This window comes from Myxine glutinosa, chromosome 10 (assembly GCF_964187855.1).
Source record: "Myxine glutinosa chromosome 10, kmMyxGlut1.1, whole genome shotgun sequence".
Lineage (NCBI taxonomy): Eukaryota > Metazoa > Chordata > Myxini > Myxiniformes > Myxinidae > Myxine > Myxine glutinosa.
The window spans coordinates 44265063-44280302 of NC_136270.1; the positions used below are offsets into that span (position 1 = coordinate 44265063).

Below are 15240 nucleotides of genomic sequence, written 5' to 3' on the forward strand. Positions count from 1 at the left end.
TTCGGCATTTATCAAACGAGTCAATTACAATTGTTACAGGTACCAATCGCAATTTGTGGAAATTCAACATGCTATCTGGGCATTCATCTTGTACTATAGTTTGTTAATAGTTTTCATTTTCACCAAGTCACTCCTTAATCCTGCTTCTTACCGATACTACACCAGAAACAATCTGCGCTACCCGGACCATTACACACCTACTCACGTTGCACAAAACCAGAAAACTATGAATAAGTAAAGGTGACACGAAACCCAAAGAGCGAACCCGATAGGACTTTCCACCCTCAACCGCACCCAAAAACCAACCACTAAATCCACACACCGAAACACCAAACCACCAAAAAACCACCCACTAAATCCACACACCACTACACCAAACCACCCAAAAACACCCTCCGAATCTACACACCAATACACGAAACCAAAACCGTGTAAAACCACCCCCATATCTATACATCAAACCCACACACCAAAACACCAAACCACCCAAAAACACCCTCCGAATCTACACACCAACACACGAAACCAAAACCGTGCAAAACCACCCCCATATCTATACATCAAACCCACACACCAATACACCAAACCACCCAAAAACACCCTCCGAATCTACACACCAACACACGAAACCAAAACCGTGTAAAACCACCTCCATATCTATACATCAAACCCACACACCACTACACCAAACCACCCAAAAACACCCTCCGAATCTACACACCAATACACGAAACCAAAACCGTGCAAAACCACCCCCATATCTATACATCAAACCCACACACCACTACACCAAACCACCCAAAAACACCCTCCGAATCTACACACCAACACACGAAACCAAAACCGTGTAAAACCACCTCCATATCTATACATCAAACCCACACACCACTACACCAAACCACCCAAAAACACCCTCCGAATCTACACACCAATACACGAAACCAAAACCGTGCAAAACCACCCCCATATCTATACATCAAACCCACACACCGATACACCAAACCACCCAAAAACACCCTCCGAATCTACACACCAATACACCAAACTGAAACCGTGTAAAACCACCCCCATATCTATACATCAAACCCACACACCAAAACACCAAACCACCCAAAAACACCCTCCGAATCTACACACCAATACACGAAACCGAAACCGTGTAAAACCACCCCCATATCTATACATCAAACCCACACACCAATACACCAAACCACCCAAAAACACCCTCCGAATCTACACACCAATACACGAAACCGAAACCGTGTAAAACCACCCCCATATCTATACATCAAACCCACACACCAAAACACCAAACCACCCAAAAACACCCTCCGAATCTACACACCAATACACGAAACCAAAACCGTGTAAAACCACCCCCATATCTATACATCAAACCCACACACCAATACACCAAACCACCCAAAAACACCCTCCGAATCTACACACCAACACACGAAACCAAAACCGTGTAAAACCACCCCCATATCTATACATCAAACCCACACACCACTACACCAAACCACCCAAAAACACCCTCCGAATCTACACACCAATACACGAAACCGAAACCGTGTAAAACCACCCCCATATCTATACATCAAACCCACACACCACTACACCAAACCACCCAAAAACACCCTCCGAATCTACACACCAACACACGAAACCAAAACCGTGTAAAACCACCCCCATATCTATACATCAAACCCACACACCGATACACCAAACCACCCAAAACAAGCCCCTGAATCTACTCATTGATACCCCAACCCCCCGACACCCCAAAATATACACACCGATACACCAAACCGCCCACCCCAAATCTACACACCGATACACCAAACCGCCCCCCCCCCAAATCGACACACTTATACACCAAACTACCCCCCAAATCTACACCATGATACACCAAACCGCCCCCCCCCAAATCTACACACCGATACACCAAACCACCGCCCCCCAAATCTACACACCGATACACCAAACCACCGCCCCCCCCAAAATCTACACACCGATACACCAAACCACCTCCCCAAATCTGCACACCAAACTACCCCCCAAATCTACACCATGAAACAACCAAACCGCCCCCCCCAAATCTACACACCTACACACCATACCGCCCCCCAAATCTACACCCCGATACACGAAAACGGCCGTCCCCCCAAATCTACACACCCATACCCCAAACCACCCCCCCCCAAACCTACACACCCATACACCAAACCACCCCCCCAAATCTACACACCCATACACCAAACCGCCCCCCCAAATCTACACACCCATACCCCAAACCACCCCCCCCCCCCAAACCTACACACCCATACCCCAAACCACCCCCCCCCAAACCTACACACCCATACACCAAACCACCCCCCCCAAATCTACACACCCATACACCAAACCGCCCCCCCCAAATCTACACACCCATACCCCAAACCACCCCCCCCCAAACCTACACACCCATACACCAAACCACACCCCCCCCAAATCTACACACCCATACACCAAACCACCCCCCAAATCTACACACCGATACACCAAACGGCCCCCCAAATCTACACACCGATACACCAAACCGCCCACCCCAAATCTACACACCGATACACCAAACCCCCCACCCCCAAATCTACACACTTATACACCAAACCGCCCACCCCAAATCTACACACCGATACACCAAACCGCCCCCCCCCCCAAATCTACACACTTATACACCAAACCGCCTCCCCAAATCTGCAACCTATACACCAAACTACCCCCCAAATCTACACCATGATACACCAAACCGCCCCCCCCAAATCTACACACCGATACACCAAACCACCGCCCCCCCAAATCTACACACCGATACACCAAACCACCGCCCCCCCAAATCTACACACCGATACACCAAACCACCTCCCCAAATCTGCACACCAAACTACCCCCCAAATCTACACCATGAAACAACCAAACCGCCCCCCCCAAATCTACACACCTACACACCATACCGCCCCCCAAATCTACACCCCGATACACGAAAACGGCCGTCCCCCCAAATCTACACACCCATACCCCAAACCACCCCCCCCAAACCTACACACCCATACACCAAACCACCCCCCCCCCCCAAATCTACACACCCATACACCAAACCGCCCCCCCAAATCTACACACCCATACCCCAAACCCCCCCCCCCCCAAATCTACACACCCATACCCCAAACCACCCCCCCCCCCAAACCTACACACCCATACCCCAAACCTACACACCCATACACCAAACCACCCCCCCCCCCCCAAATATACACACCCATACACCAAACCGCCCCCCGCAAATCTACACACCCATACCCCAAACCACCCCCCCCCCCAAACCTACACACCCATACACCCATACACCAAACCACCCCCCCCCCCCCCCAAATCTACACACCCATACACCAAACCACCCCCCAAATCTACACACCGATACACCAAACGGCCCCCCAAATCTACACACCGATACACCAAACGGCCCCCCAAATCTACACACCGATACACCAAACGGCCCCCCAAATCTACACACCGATACACCAAACGGCCCCCCAAATCTACACACCGATACACCAAACGGCCCCCCAAATCTACACACCGATACACCAAACCGTTGTACAATGGTATGTGGAAAAAAAGTAATTTTTATCAACTATATGATGTTACGGGGATGCGAGTTTAATGCGTAAACCCCCCAAAAATGGGGGAATTACAAAAATAATGTAAAAAATAAAAAATCAATCGATATCGAGTCAGCAGAACGTTTCGACCATAGAGCGGTTTGTAATCTGGTACTAACGACTCCACCATGGCGAGCACGCACAATTGTAGACCCCGCACTCGGAGTGAGGGAAGAGAAATAAAAACAGGTGATTTGTTCCGTCACAACATTTACCGCCAACCTGAAGCATTAAACTTAACGTGTTTTCAACGGATTAATAAATACCGAGTTATAAAAATATTTATAATAAACTCTCAACGCTCGGGTTTCAGCACAATCGCCCAATTAAACGGGTTCGTTAAAGCGGGAAACGAATAAATTAATGTACCTCGATACCAGGTGTTTGATTCACACTACGTGTACCAGGTACAGTTACCTGCGAGGTGTGCTAAGATGGACAAATCAAACGTGATGATCAACGGTTCCAGCTTTTCTCTCTTCAGATTCCACATGAATTCTCTTTCCCTCCCATTCCCTCATCAAAGCTCTTGTCAACCCACCCACCCCACCCCCCCCCCCCCCATAGCACCGCCCTCCCCCTCCCCTCCCCACCACTCCCTCTGGCTCTGTCCCTCAGTGTATAAAAGGTGAATTCGGGACTGGAATGTCTGAGTCGTCTATCGAATCCCTGATCCCGCCTAAAAATGCCAAACTTCTCCGGCACCTGGAAAATGAAGAGCAGCGAGAAATTTGAGGATTACCTGAAAGAGCTTGGTACGATATTTCCAATTTTCCTCTCGTTTTTTTTAAACAAAAAGTAATATTCCACCTCACCGTGCTTACCCCTTCCTCACACATCCCTTTTCCTCCACACTCTTTCCTCACTCACACCCATCCCTCACACATCCCTTTTCCTTCACACTCTTCCCTCATCTTTTCCTCACTCACACCGTTCCTTCACTCGCCCTTCACACATCCCTTTTCCTCCACACTCTTTCCTCACTCACACACATCCCTCACACATCCCTTTTCCTTCACACTCTTTCCTCACTCACACCCATCCCTCACACATCCCTTTTCCTTCACACTCTTTCCTCACTCACACCCATCCCTCACACATCCCTTTTCCTTCACACTCTTCCCTCATCTTTTCCTCACTCACATCGTTCCTTCACTCGCCCTTCACACATCCCTTTTCCTCCACACTCTTTCCTCACTCACACACATCCCTCACACATCCCTTTTCCTTCACACTCTTTCCTCACTCACACCCATCCCTCACACATCCCTTTTCCTTCACACTCTTCCCTCATCTTTTCCTCACTCACATCGTTCCTTCACTCGCATCCCTCACACATCCCTTTTCCTCCACACTCTTTCCTCATCTTTTCCTCACTCACACCCTTCCTTCACTCGCATCCCTCACACATCCCTTTTCCTCCACACTTTCCTCACACACGCATCCCTTACACATCCCTTTTCCCCACACACTCTTCCCTCACATCTTTCCCTCCCTCACATAGTTTCCTCGCACATCGTTTCTTCACCTTTCCCTCACACCCTTCCTTCCCTCCTCACACATCGTTCCCTCACACCCCCTTCCTTCCCTCACACCCCCTTCCCTCACATCCTTTCCTCCCTCACACCCCCATCCCTCACACCCCCATCCCTCACACCCCCATCCCTCACACCCCCTTCCCTCACACCCCCATCCCTCACACACATCTTTCCTTCACATTCTCTTCCTTCACACACATCTTTCCCTCACCCACCTTTCATTCACACCTTACCTTTCCCCCACACCCTCTTCCTTCACACACACACCCTCTTTCCTCACCCACCTTTCCCTGACACCCTCTTCATACACCTTTCCCTCACACCCTCTTCCTTCACACACACACCTTTCCCTCACCTATATCTTTCCCTCACAGCCTCTTCCTTCACACCCACCTTTCCTTCACACCCACCTTTCCTTCACACCCACCTTTCCTTCACACCCACCTTTCCTTCACACCCACCTTTCCTTCACACCCACCTTTCCTTCACACCCCTTTCCCTCACACCCTCTTCCTTCACACCCACCTTTCCTTCACACCCCTTTCCCTCACACACCTTTCCCTCACCCATATCTTTCCCTCACACCCTCTTCCTTCACACTAACCTTTCCTTCACACCCACCTTTCCTTCACACCCTCTTCCTTCACACACCTTTCCCTCACACCCTCTTCCTTCACACACACCTCACACCCTCTTCCTTCACACACCTCACACCATCTTCCTTCACACACCTTTCCCTCACACCCTCTTCCTTCAGACACACCCCTCTCACACCCTCTTCCTTCACACACACCTTTCCTTCACACCCCTTTCCCTCACACCCTCTTCCTTCACACACCTCTCACACCCTCTTCCTTCACACACCTTTCCCTCACACACTCTTCCTTCACACACCCCTCTCACACCCTCTTCCTTCACACACCTTTCCCTCACACCCTCTTCCTTCACACCCACCTTTCCCTCTGCCAGATGTAACCTTAAATATATTTGTGATGGGGACATGTCCTCCATTGCTGCTTTCCACAACTCGTATCTCGGACATAAAAAAGAGTCCCCTGGACGATGTGTGTGTGATGTCCGTGTTTCATTACAAATGTCTAACAAACGTCTTTCTCTCCGTTTGTACAGGAATAAACGTGATGCTCCGGAAAATGGCAGCAACAGCCAAACCCACGGTGGAGATTCGTCAGAAGGGGGAAAGTTTCTACATCAAAACCTGGACCTCGATACGCAGCACGGAAATCTCGTTTGTGGTGGGACAAGAGTTTGAGGAAGAAACCATGGATGGGAGGAGAATGAAGGTATGTCGTCACCTGTTGTGTTATGGGTTCTAGGTAGCGGAACGACAGGTAGGATAGGCCAAAAGGTATGGGACCTCACCTTCAGGCTGTGCAACCTGAGTCGAACCTCCAGCTATAATTTATATGTTGTTGTTATGTTGTTGTTATGTATGTTTTATACATATATGTTATATGTATAAAATGTTGTCCTGGTGTTTCGCATCCATCGGGAGGATCGGTCTCGGACATCAAAGGTCATGTAGTGTCTTTCGTAAAGAGGAGGCGAGTTATCGCAGACATCCGGGTCAAATTCGAAATCCCTGCCCTGTCCGAGTGCTGGGAAGGCAATGGCAACCACCCAACATAACCTTGTGAAGGAACCGATCGGGCAGCACCAAGGCTCCGTCAACACTACGGTGCATCTGACTGATTGATCGTCAATGTGTGAAAATCCTTGGGGATGGGGATTTGCACGGAGGGGAACTTCAGGTGTGGGGATGGAGGAGGTACAATGAGTTGGCCAGCCGCCCCCGCTGGTACCGTGTCCGAGGAATATCGGCGTCCCGGAGCGCAGCGTTCCCCCTGAAGAATGTTAATCCGACCGCTCGATGCGTTTGCGCATTTGCCTTTGTCGACTTGAACATTCAAACGACAAAAGAAAACGTTTTCCTCAGGAGATTTCACCTTGTGTGCGTGCAGAGTTTGGTGAGGTACGAGAAGGACAACAAGCTCACCTGTCAGCAGAAGCCGCTGAAAGGGGACGGGTCGGACACGGCATGGACGCGGGAGCTGCTTAACGACAAAGAGTTGATATTGGTGAGAAACTCAAACGGCATTCGATGCTCATCCCACAGGATCCATCTGGCAGCATCTGCAACTTTCCAATATAATCACATGTCGGAGTGTGCGTGGATGAAAACGCACGAGAATATAACGAATCGCACAGAATTGGCATTCTTGGGAAAAAAATTCCTAAAGAACATTTTAGAAATTGCTCAAGTTGTTTCTCAAGTTGTCCAATGGAATTAATGGAGGCGATTTCCCAATATAATCACATGTCGGAGTGCGCATGGATGAAAACGCACGAGAATATAACGAATCGCACAGAATTGGCATTCTTGGGAAAAAAATTCCTAAAGAACATTTTAGAAATTGCTCAAGTTGTTTCTCAAGTTGTCCAATGGAATTAATGGAGGCGATTTCCCAATATAATCACATGTCGGAGTGCGCATGGATGAAAACACACGAGAATATAACGAATCGCACAGAATTGGCATTCTTGGGAAAAAAATTCCTAAAGAACATTTTAGAAATTGCTCAAGTTGTTTCTCAAGTTGTCCAATGGAATTAATGGAGGCGATTTCCCAATATAATCACATGTCGGAGTGCGCATGGATGAAAACGCACGAGAATATAACGAATCGCACAGAATTGGCATTCTTGGGAAAAAAATTCCTAAAGAACATTTTAGAAATTGCTCAAGTTTTCTCAAGTTGTCCAATGGAATTAATGGAGGCGATTTCCCAATATAATCACATGTAGGAGTGCGCGTGGATGAAAACGCACGAGAATATAACGAATTGCACATAATTGGCATTTTTGGGAAAAAATTCCTAAAGAACATTTTAGAAATTGCTCAAGTTGTTTCTCAAGTTGTCCAATGGAATTAATGGAGGCGATTTCCCAATATAATCACATGTAGGAGTGCGCATGGATGAAAACGCACGAGAATATAACGAATCGCACAGAATTGGCATTCTTGGGAAAAAAATTCCGAAAGAACATTTTAGAAATTGCTCAAGTTGTTTCTCAAGTTGTCCAATGGAATTAATGGAGGCGATTTCCCAATATAATCATGTCGGAGTGCGCATGGATGAAAACACACGAGAATATAACGAATCGCACAGAATTGGCATTCTTGGGAAAAAAATTCCTAAAGAACATTTTAGAAATTGCTCAAGTTGTTTCTCAAGTTGTCCAATGGAATTAATGGAGGCGATTTCCCAATATAATCACATGTCGGAGTGCGCATGGATGAAAACGCACGAGAATATAACGAATCGCACAGAATTGGCATTCTTGGGAAAAAAATTCCTAAAGAACATTTTAGAAATTGCTCAAGTTGTTTCTCAAGTTGTCCAATGGAATTAATGGAGGCGATTTCCCAATATAATCACATGTAGGTGTGCGCGTGGATGAAAACGCACAAGAATATAACGAATCGCACAGAATTGGCATTCTTGGCAAAAAATTCCAAAAGAACATTTTAGAAATTGCTCAAGTTGTTTCTCAAGTTGTCAAATGGAATTAATGGAGGCGATTTCCCAATATAATCACATGTAGGAGTGCACGTGGATGAAAATGCACGAGAATATAAGGAATCGCACAGAATTGGCATTTTGGGGAATTTTTTTTCCAAAAGAACATTTTAGAAATTGCTCAAGTTGTTTCTCAAGTTGTCCAATGGAATTAATGGAGGCGATTTCCCAATATAATCACATGTAGGTGTGCGCGTGGATGAAAACGCACAAGAATATAACGAATCGCACAGAATTGGCATTCTTGGCAAAAAATTCCAAAAGAACATTTTAGAAATTGCTCAAGTTGTTTCTCAAGTTGTCAAATGGAATTAATGGAGGCGATTTCCCAATATAATCACATGTAGGAGTGCGCGTGGATGAAAATGCACGAGAATATAAGGAATCGCACAGAATTGGCATTTTGGGGAATTTTTTTTCCAAAAGAACATTTTAGAAATTGCTCAAGTTGTTTCTCAAGTTGTCCAATGGAATTAATGGAGGCGATTTCCCAATATAATCACATGTCGGAGTGTGCGTGGATGAAAACGCACGAGAATATAACGAATCGCACAGAATTGGCATTCTTGGGAAAAAAATTCCTAAAGAACATTTTAGAAATTGCTCAAGTTTTCTCAAGTTGTCCAATGGAATTAATGGAGGCGATTTCCCAATATAATCACATGTAGGAGTGTGCGTGGATGAAAACGCACGAGAATATAACGAATCGCACAGAATTGGCATTCTTGGGAAAAAAATTCCTAAAGAACATTTTAGAAATTGCTCAAGTTTTCTCAAGTTGTCCAATGGAATTAATGGAGGCGATTTCCCAATATAATCACATGTCGGAGTGTGCGTGGATGAAAACGCACGAGAATATAACGAATCGCACAGAATTGGCATTCTTGGGAAAAAAATTCCTAAAGAACATTTTAGAAATTGCTCAAGTTGTTTCACAAGTTGTCAAATGGAATTAATGGAGGCGATTTCCCAATATAATCACATGTAGGAGTGCGCGTGGATGAAAACGCACGAGAATATAACGAATCGCACAGAATTGGCATTCTTGGGAAAAAAATTCCTAAAGAACATTTTAGAAATTGCTCAAGTTGTTTCTCAAGTTGTCCAATGGAATTAATGGAGGCGATTTCCCAATATAATCACATGTCGGAGTGCGCATGGATGAAAACGCACGAGAATATAACGAATCGCACAGAATTGGCATTCTTGGGGAAAAAATTCCTAAAGAACATTTTAGAAATTGCTCAAGTTTTCTCAAGTTGTCCAATGGAATTAATGGAGGCGATTTCCCAATATAATCACATGTAGGAGTGTGCGTGGATGAAAACGCACGAGAATATAACGAATCGCACAGAATTGGCATTCTTGGGAAAAAAATTCCTAAAGAACATTTTAGAAATTGCTCAAGTTGTTTCTCAAGTTGTCCAATGGAATTAATGGAGGCGATTTCCCAATATAATCACATGTCGGAGTGCGCATGGATGAAAACGCACGAGAATATAACGAATCGCACAGAATTGGCATTCTTGGGGAAAAAATTCCTAAAGAACATTTTAGAAATTGCTCAAGTTTTCTCAAGTTGTCCAATGGAATTAATGGAGGCGATTTCCCAATATAATCACATGTAGGAGTGTGCGTGGATGAAAACGCACGAGAATATAACGAATCGCACAGAATTGGCATTCTTGGGAAAAAAATTCCTAAAGAACATTTTAGAAATTGCTCAAGTTTTCTCAAGTTGTCCAATGGAATTAATGGAGGCGATTTCCCAATATAATCACATGTAGGAGTGCGCGTGGATGAAAACGCACGAGAATATAACGAATCGCACAGAATTGGCATTCTTGGGAAAAAAATTCCTAAAGAACATTTTAGAAATTGCTCAAGATGTTTCTCAAGTTGTCCAATGGAATTAATGGAGGCGATTTCCCAATATAATCACATGTAGGAGTGCGCGTGGATGAAAACGCACGAGAATATAACGAATTGCACATAATTGGCATTTTTGGGAAAAAATTCCTAAAGAACATTTTAGAAATTGCTCAAGTTGTTTCTCAAGTTGTCCAATGGAATTAATGGAGGCGATTTCCCAATATAATCACATGTAGGAGTGCGCATGGATGAAAACGCACGAGAATATAACGAATCGCACAGAATTGGCATTCTTGGGAAAAAAATTCCGAAAGAACATTTTAGAAATTGCTCAAGTTGTTTCTCAAGTTGTCCAATGGAATTAATGGAGGCGATTTCCCAATATAATCATGTCGGAGTGCGCATGGATGAAAACACACGAGAATATAACGAATCGCACAGAATTGGCATTCTTGGGAAAAAAATTCCTAAAGAACATTTTAGAAATTGCTCAAGTTGTTTCTCAAGTTGTCCAATGGAATTAATGGAGGCGATTTCCCAATATAATCACATGTCGGAGTGCGCATGGATGAAAACGCACGAGAATATAACGAATCGCACAGAATTGGCATTCTTGGGAAAAAAATTCCTAAAGAACATTTTAGAAATTGCTCAAGTTGTTTCTCAAGTTGTCCAATGGAATTAATGGAGGCGATTTCCCAATATAATCACATGTAGGTGTGCGCGTGGATGAAAACGCACAAGAATATAACGAATCGCACAGAATTGGCATTCTTGGCAAAAAATTCCAAAAGAACATTTTAGAAATTGCTCAAGTTGTTTCTCAAGTTGTCAAATGGAATTAATGGAGGCGATTTCCCAATATAATCACATGTAGGAGTGCGCGTGGATGAAAATGCACGAGAATATAAGGAATCGCACAGAATTGGCATTTTGGGGAATTTTTTTTCCAAAAGAACATTTTAGAAATTGCTCAAGTTGTTTCTCAAGTTGTCCAATGGAATTAATGGAGGCGATTTCCCAATATAATCACATGTCGGAGTGCGCGTGGATGAAAACGCACGAGAATATAACGAATCGCACACAATTGGCATTTTTGGGGAAAAATTCCTAAGGAACATTTTATAAATTGCTCAAGTTGTTTCTCAAGTTGTCAAATGGAATTGATGGAGGCGATTTCCCAATATAATCACATGTAGGAGTGTGCGTGGATGAAAACGCACGAGAATATAACGAATCGCACAGAATTGGCATTCTTGGGAAAACATTCCTGAAGAACATTTTAGAAATTGCTCAAGTTGTTTTTCAAGTTGTCCAATGGAATTAATGGAGGCGATTTCCCAACGTAACCATCTGTCGGGGTGCGTGGATGAAAACGCGAGAATATAACGAATCGCACAGAATTGGCATTTTTGGGTAAAAATTCCTGAAGAACATTTTAGAAATTTCTCAAGTTGTTTCTCAAGTTGTCAAATGGAATTGATGGAGGCGATTTTCCAAAATAACCTTTTACGTCACCAAAGAACAGTTTGTGTAGTCACAAGAATCCGGCTCACCAACATCGGGAACCGCAGTGGGTAAAGTGCTAAACCACAACCAACTCGAGGTTTTGTCTCAACGTTTCGGCCACAGCAGGCTTCATCAGGGACCAACACAGACAATGTTAGCTCCTCACGAAGGTCGCTCTGCGGATCCAATGTCGGACTTGGAGTGACTGCCATTTTTAAACAAAACCTCGACTTGGTTGTATCTTGCACTTGTGGTGACTCGAGAATTCTTATCCCGGAGAATCTAAGGAATTGCCTTTTTATAATGGCTTTGATAATTTCAGGTCATTTCCACTTTTCAGGAAGCCTGGTGTTGGCTTAGCGGTTCGGGTGATGGCTTGGGATTCTAGGATCCTGAGTTTGAATCCCGGTGTTGGCTTAGCGGTTGGGGTGCAGGCTTGGGATCCTAGGATCCTGAGTTTAAATCCCGGTGTTGGCCTAGCGGTTGGGGTGCCGGCTTGGGATCCTAGGATCCTGAGTTTGAATCCCGGTGTTGGCTTAGTGGTTAGGGTGCTGGCTTGGGATCCTAGGATCCTGAGTTTGAATCCCGGTGTTGGCTTAGCGGTTGGGGTGCTGGCTTGGGATCCTAGGATCCTGAGTTTGAATCCCGGTGTTGGCTTAGCGGCTAGGGTGCTGGTTGGGATCCTAGGATCCTGAGTTTGAATCCCGGCGTTGGCTTAGCGGTTTGGGTGCAGGCTTGTGATCCGAGCATCCTGAGTTTGAATCCCGGTGTTGGCTTAGCGGTTGGGGTGCCGGCTTGGAATCCTAGGATCCTGAGTTTGAATCCCGGTGTTGGCTTAGTGGTTAGGGTGCTGGCTTGGGATCCCAGTGTTGCTTAGTGGTTAGGGTGCTGGCTTGGGATCCTAGGATCCTGAGTTTGAATCCCGGTGTTGGCTTAGCAGTTAGGGTGCCGGCTTGGGATCCTAGGATCCTGAGTTTGAATCCCGGTGTTGGCTTAGCGGTTAGGGTGCTGGCTTGGGATCCTAGGATCCTGAGTTTGAATCCCGGTCGATCGCAGATTTAACGCCTGGGGGTTGACTCAGCCCGTCACTCAGCCTGTCAGCTAGCTGGGATGAATGATCCCGGTGTGTACCCCGTATCCCGGCGCATCGTAAGAGGCGACTAAGGGTTGGCGTCAGGAAGGGCATCCCGCCATAAAAACATTGCCTCAAACAGGGAACCATGATTGTCATTGGGCCCGCAAGGCTAACCCCCGCTCTAGCGGGGAAAAATGGCCTTAAAACGATCATTCATTCATTCATTCATTTCCACTTTTCTGGAATCTATACGAAACAGGCAACCACGTTGACGTGTGGCTCACCTATTTTTTGTTGCAGACGATGTCGTGCAAGGACACGGTGTGTACACGTGTGTACGTGAAGGAGTGAAGATGGCGGAACGGTAAATGTCTGTGGTTTTGAGCATCAAAGGACATTACGGAGCGTTCTGTGGTCTCCATTTGGGACGGCCTACGTTTACAATGTGTAGTGATTTTCAGTGCAAATATAGTTCTTATATTGTAGCTTGTACTCGACGAGATGGCAAGGGAGGGCCGTGCCTTTTTGCAAGGCAAAGCAGAATCTTTCGTTTTTACAATTTAATCCTATCTCGGGTCAATCGATCCACTTGTTGAACTTTTTCTCTTTCATGTCAAGGCGCTTAAACGCCTCCCGCTGCTAGAAATATTAAATGAGCCTGGTTTGTTCACTTGGTGTGCACTGGTCTTTTGCTGTGATCTCAAAGAGCAAAGATTTGCTGCGGTTGGCAGGAACGGCCAATGGAGGGTTAATGTATTAAATGAGGTGAGAAATGATCACACAAAATCACTTGACCAACAATGAAATATATATATATAAATATCAAAACAATTGCATATATTTGTATACCGACTACAAGACAAATAAATCATTTTGAGGGAAGGTGTACACTGCACAGTTTACTAGTAATTCTACCTTCACATTTTCTAAATGTAACAAATTAGGATAGCCACACATTTCCTAAATACGAGCTGAATCGGCAATGAGACTGTAAAATCGGTATAATTGAAGGAAAAAAAAAAAAATGTTATCTATCCAAGTTATCACATCATATTTACCATTTCACATCATAATGTTGAGCCAAGTGTGATATATACAGGGTGATTGAAAAGTAACTCCCTATTTTAAAATATTTAGAAATTATTTATTTATGGTAATATTTTTCTCAAATTTTTAGTGTTTGTTCCTTAATGTATGAGAATTTAATCTGTGTTGGTTTTTTTCAGATTATGTTTTGTTTGAAATTCGGAAGCCCTACAAACACGGTGTGGTAATTCCACACCACACCGTTACCTTGGGCCGATATTGCGTTTTTTCAGAAATAACCCGAGGATCTTCTCCTGCCCAGTAATAGCAGTTGTGACGGTTCACAAACCCACCGATGTGAAATACCGCTTCATCAGACCAGAGGATATTTTTAAAGAGATCAGACCAATCTTCATACCAATCCAGCATCACCTCCCCAAACTCCATGCGAATGTCGCAGTCTTCAGCAGAGAGTGCTTGACAGTAGTGCGGCTTCCAAGCATGCCATTTAAGCTCCTTTTTGAGCACAGTTCGTACTGTGTGAAAGGAGAGCCCACTTTCCCTTGCTGCTTGTCGAATTGACTTTCTTGGGCTATGTGTAAACATTTCTTGAACTGCTTGCACTGTCTCCGGGTCACTGGACTTGGAAGGGCGACCGCTTCTTCGAGTATCAGATACAGATCCTGTAGCCATGAGTTTTGCATGACAATTCTTGATCGTCTTTGCCTCAACTTGAGCATGTGCTCCTTTAATGGTGGTCCACCATCTTTGCACTTGAACAACGGATTTCCAAACTTCGTAACGTGCCGCTAGCTGGGCACGCTCTTGCAGGGTAAGACGTCCAGCCATGTTTGTAGGGCTTCCGAATTTCAAACAAAACATAATCTGAAAAAAAACCAACACAGATTAAATTCTCATACA

At 45.1% G+C, this 15240-nt stretch overlaps 1 protein-coding gene across 1 annotated transcript; it reads left to right on the plus strand.

Annotated features, from left to right (window-relative positions):
* Positions 1 to 4312: 4312 nt before the first annotated feature.
* Positions 4313 to 14179, plus strand: LOC137434500 (cellular retinoic acid-binding protein 2-like). Its single transcript, XM_068127584.2, has 4 exons — positions 4313 to 4456; positions 6368 to 6540; positions 7219 to 7335; positions 13594 to 14179. The coding sequence occupies exons 1-4, from the start codon at positions 4387 to 4389 to the stop codon at positions 13642 to 13644; spliced, it is 411 nt and encodes a 136-aa protein (XP_067983685.1). The 5' UTR covers positions 4313 to 4386; the 3' UTR covers positions 13645 to 14179.
* Positions 14180 to 15240: the final 1061 nt, after the last annotated feature.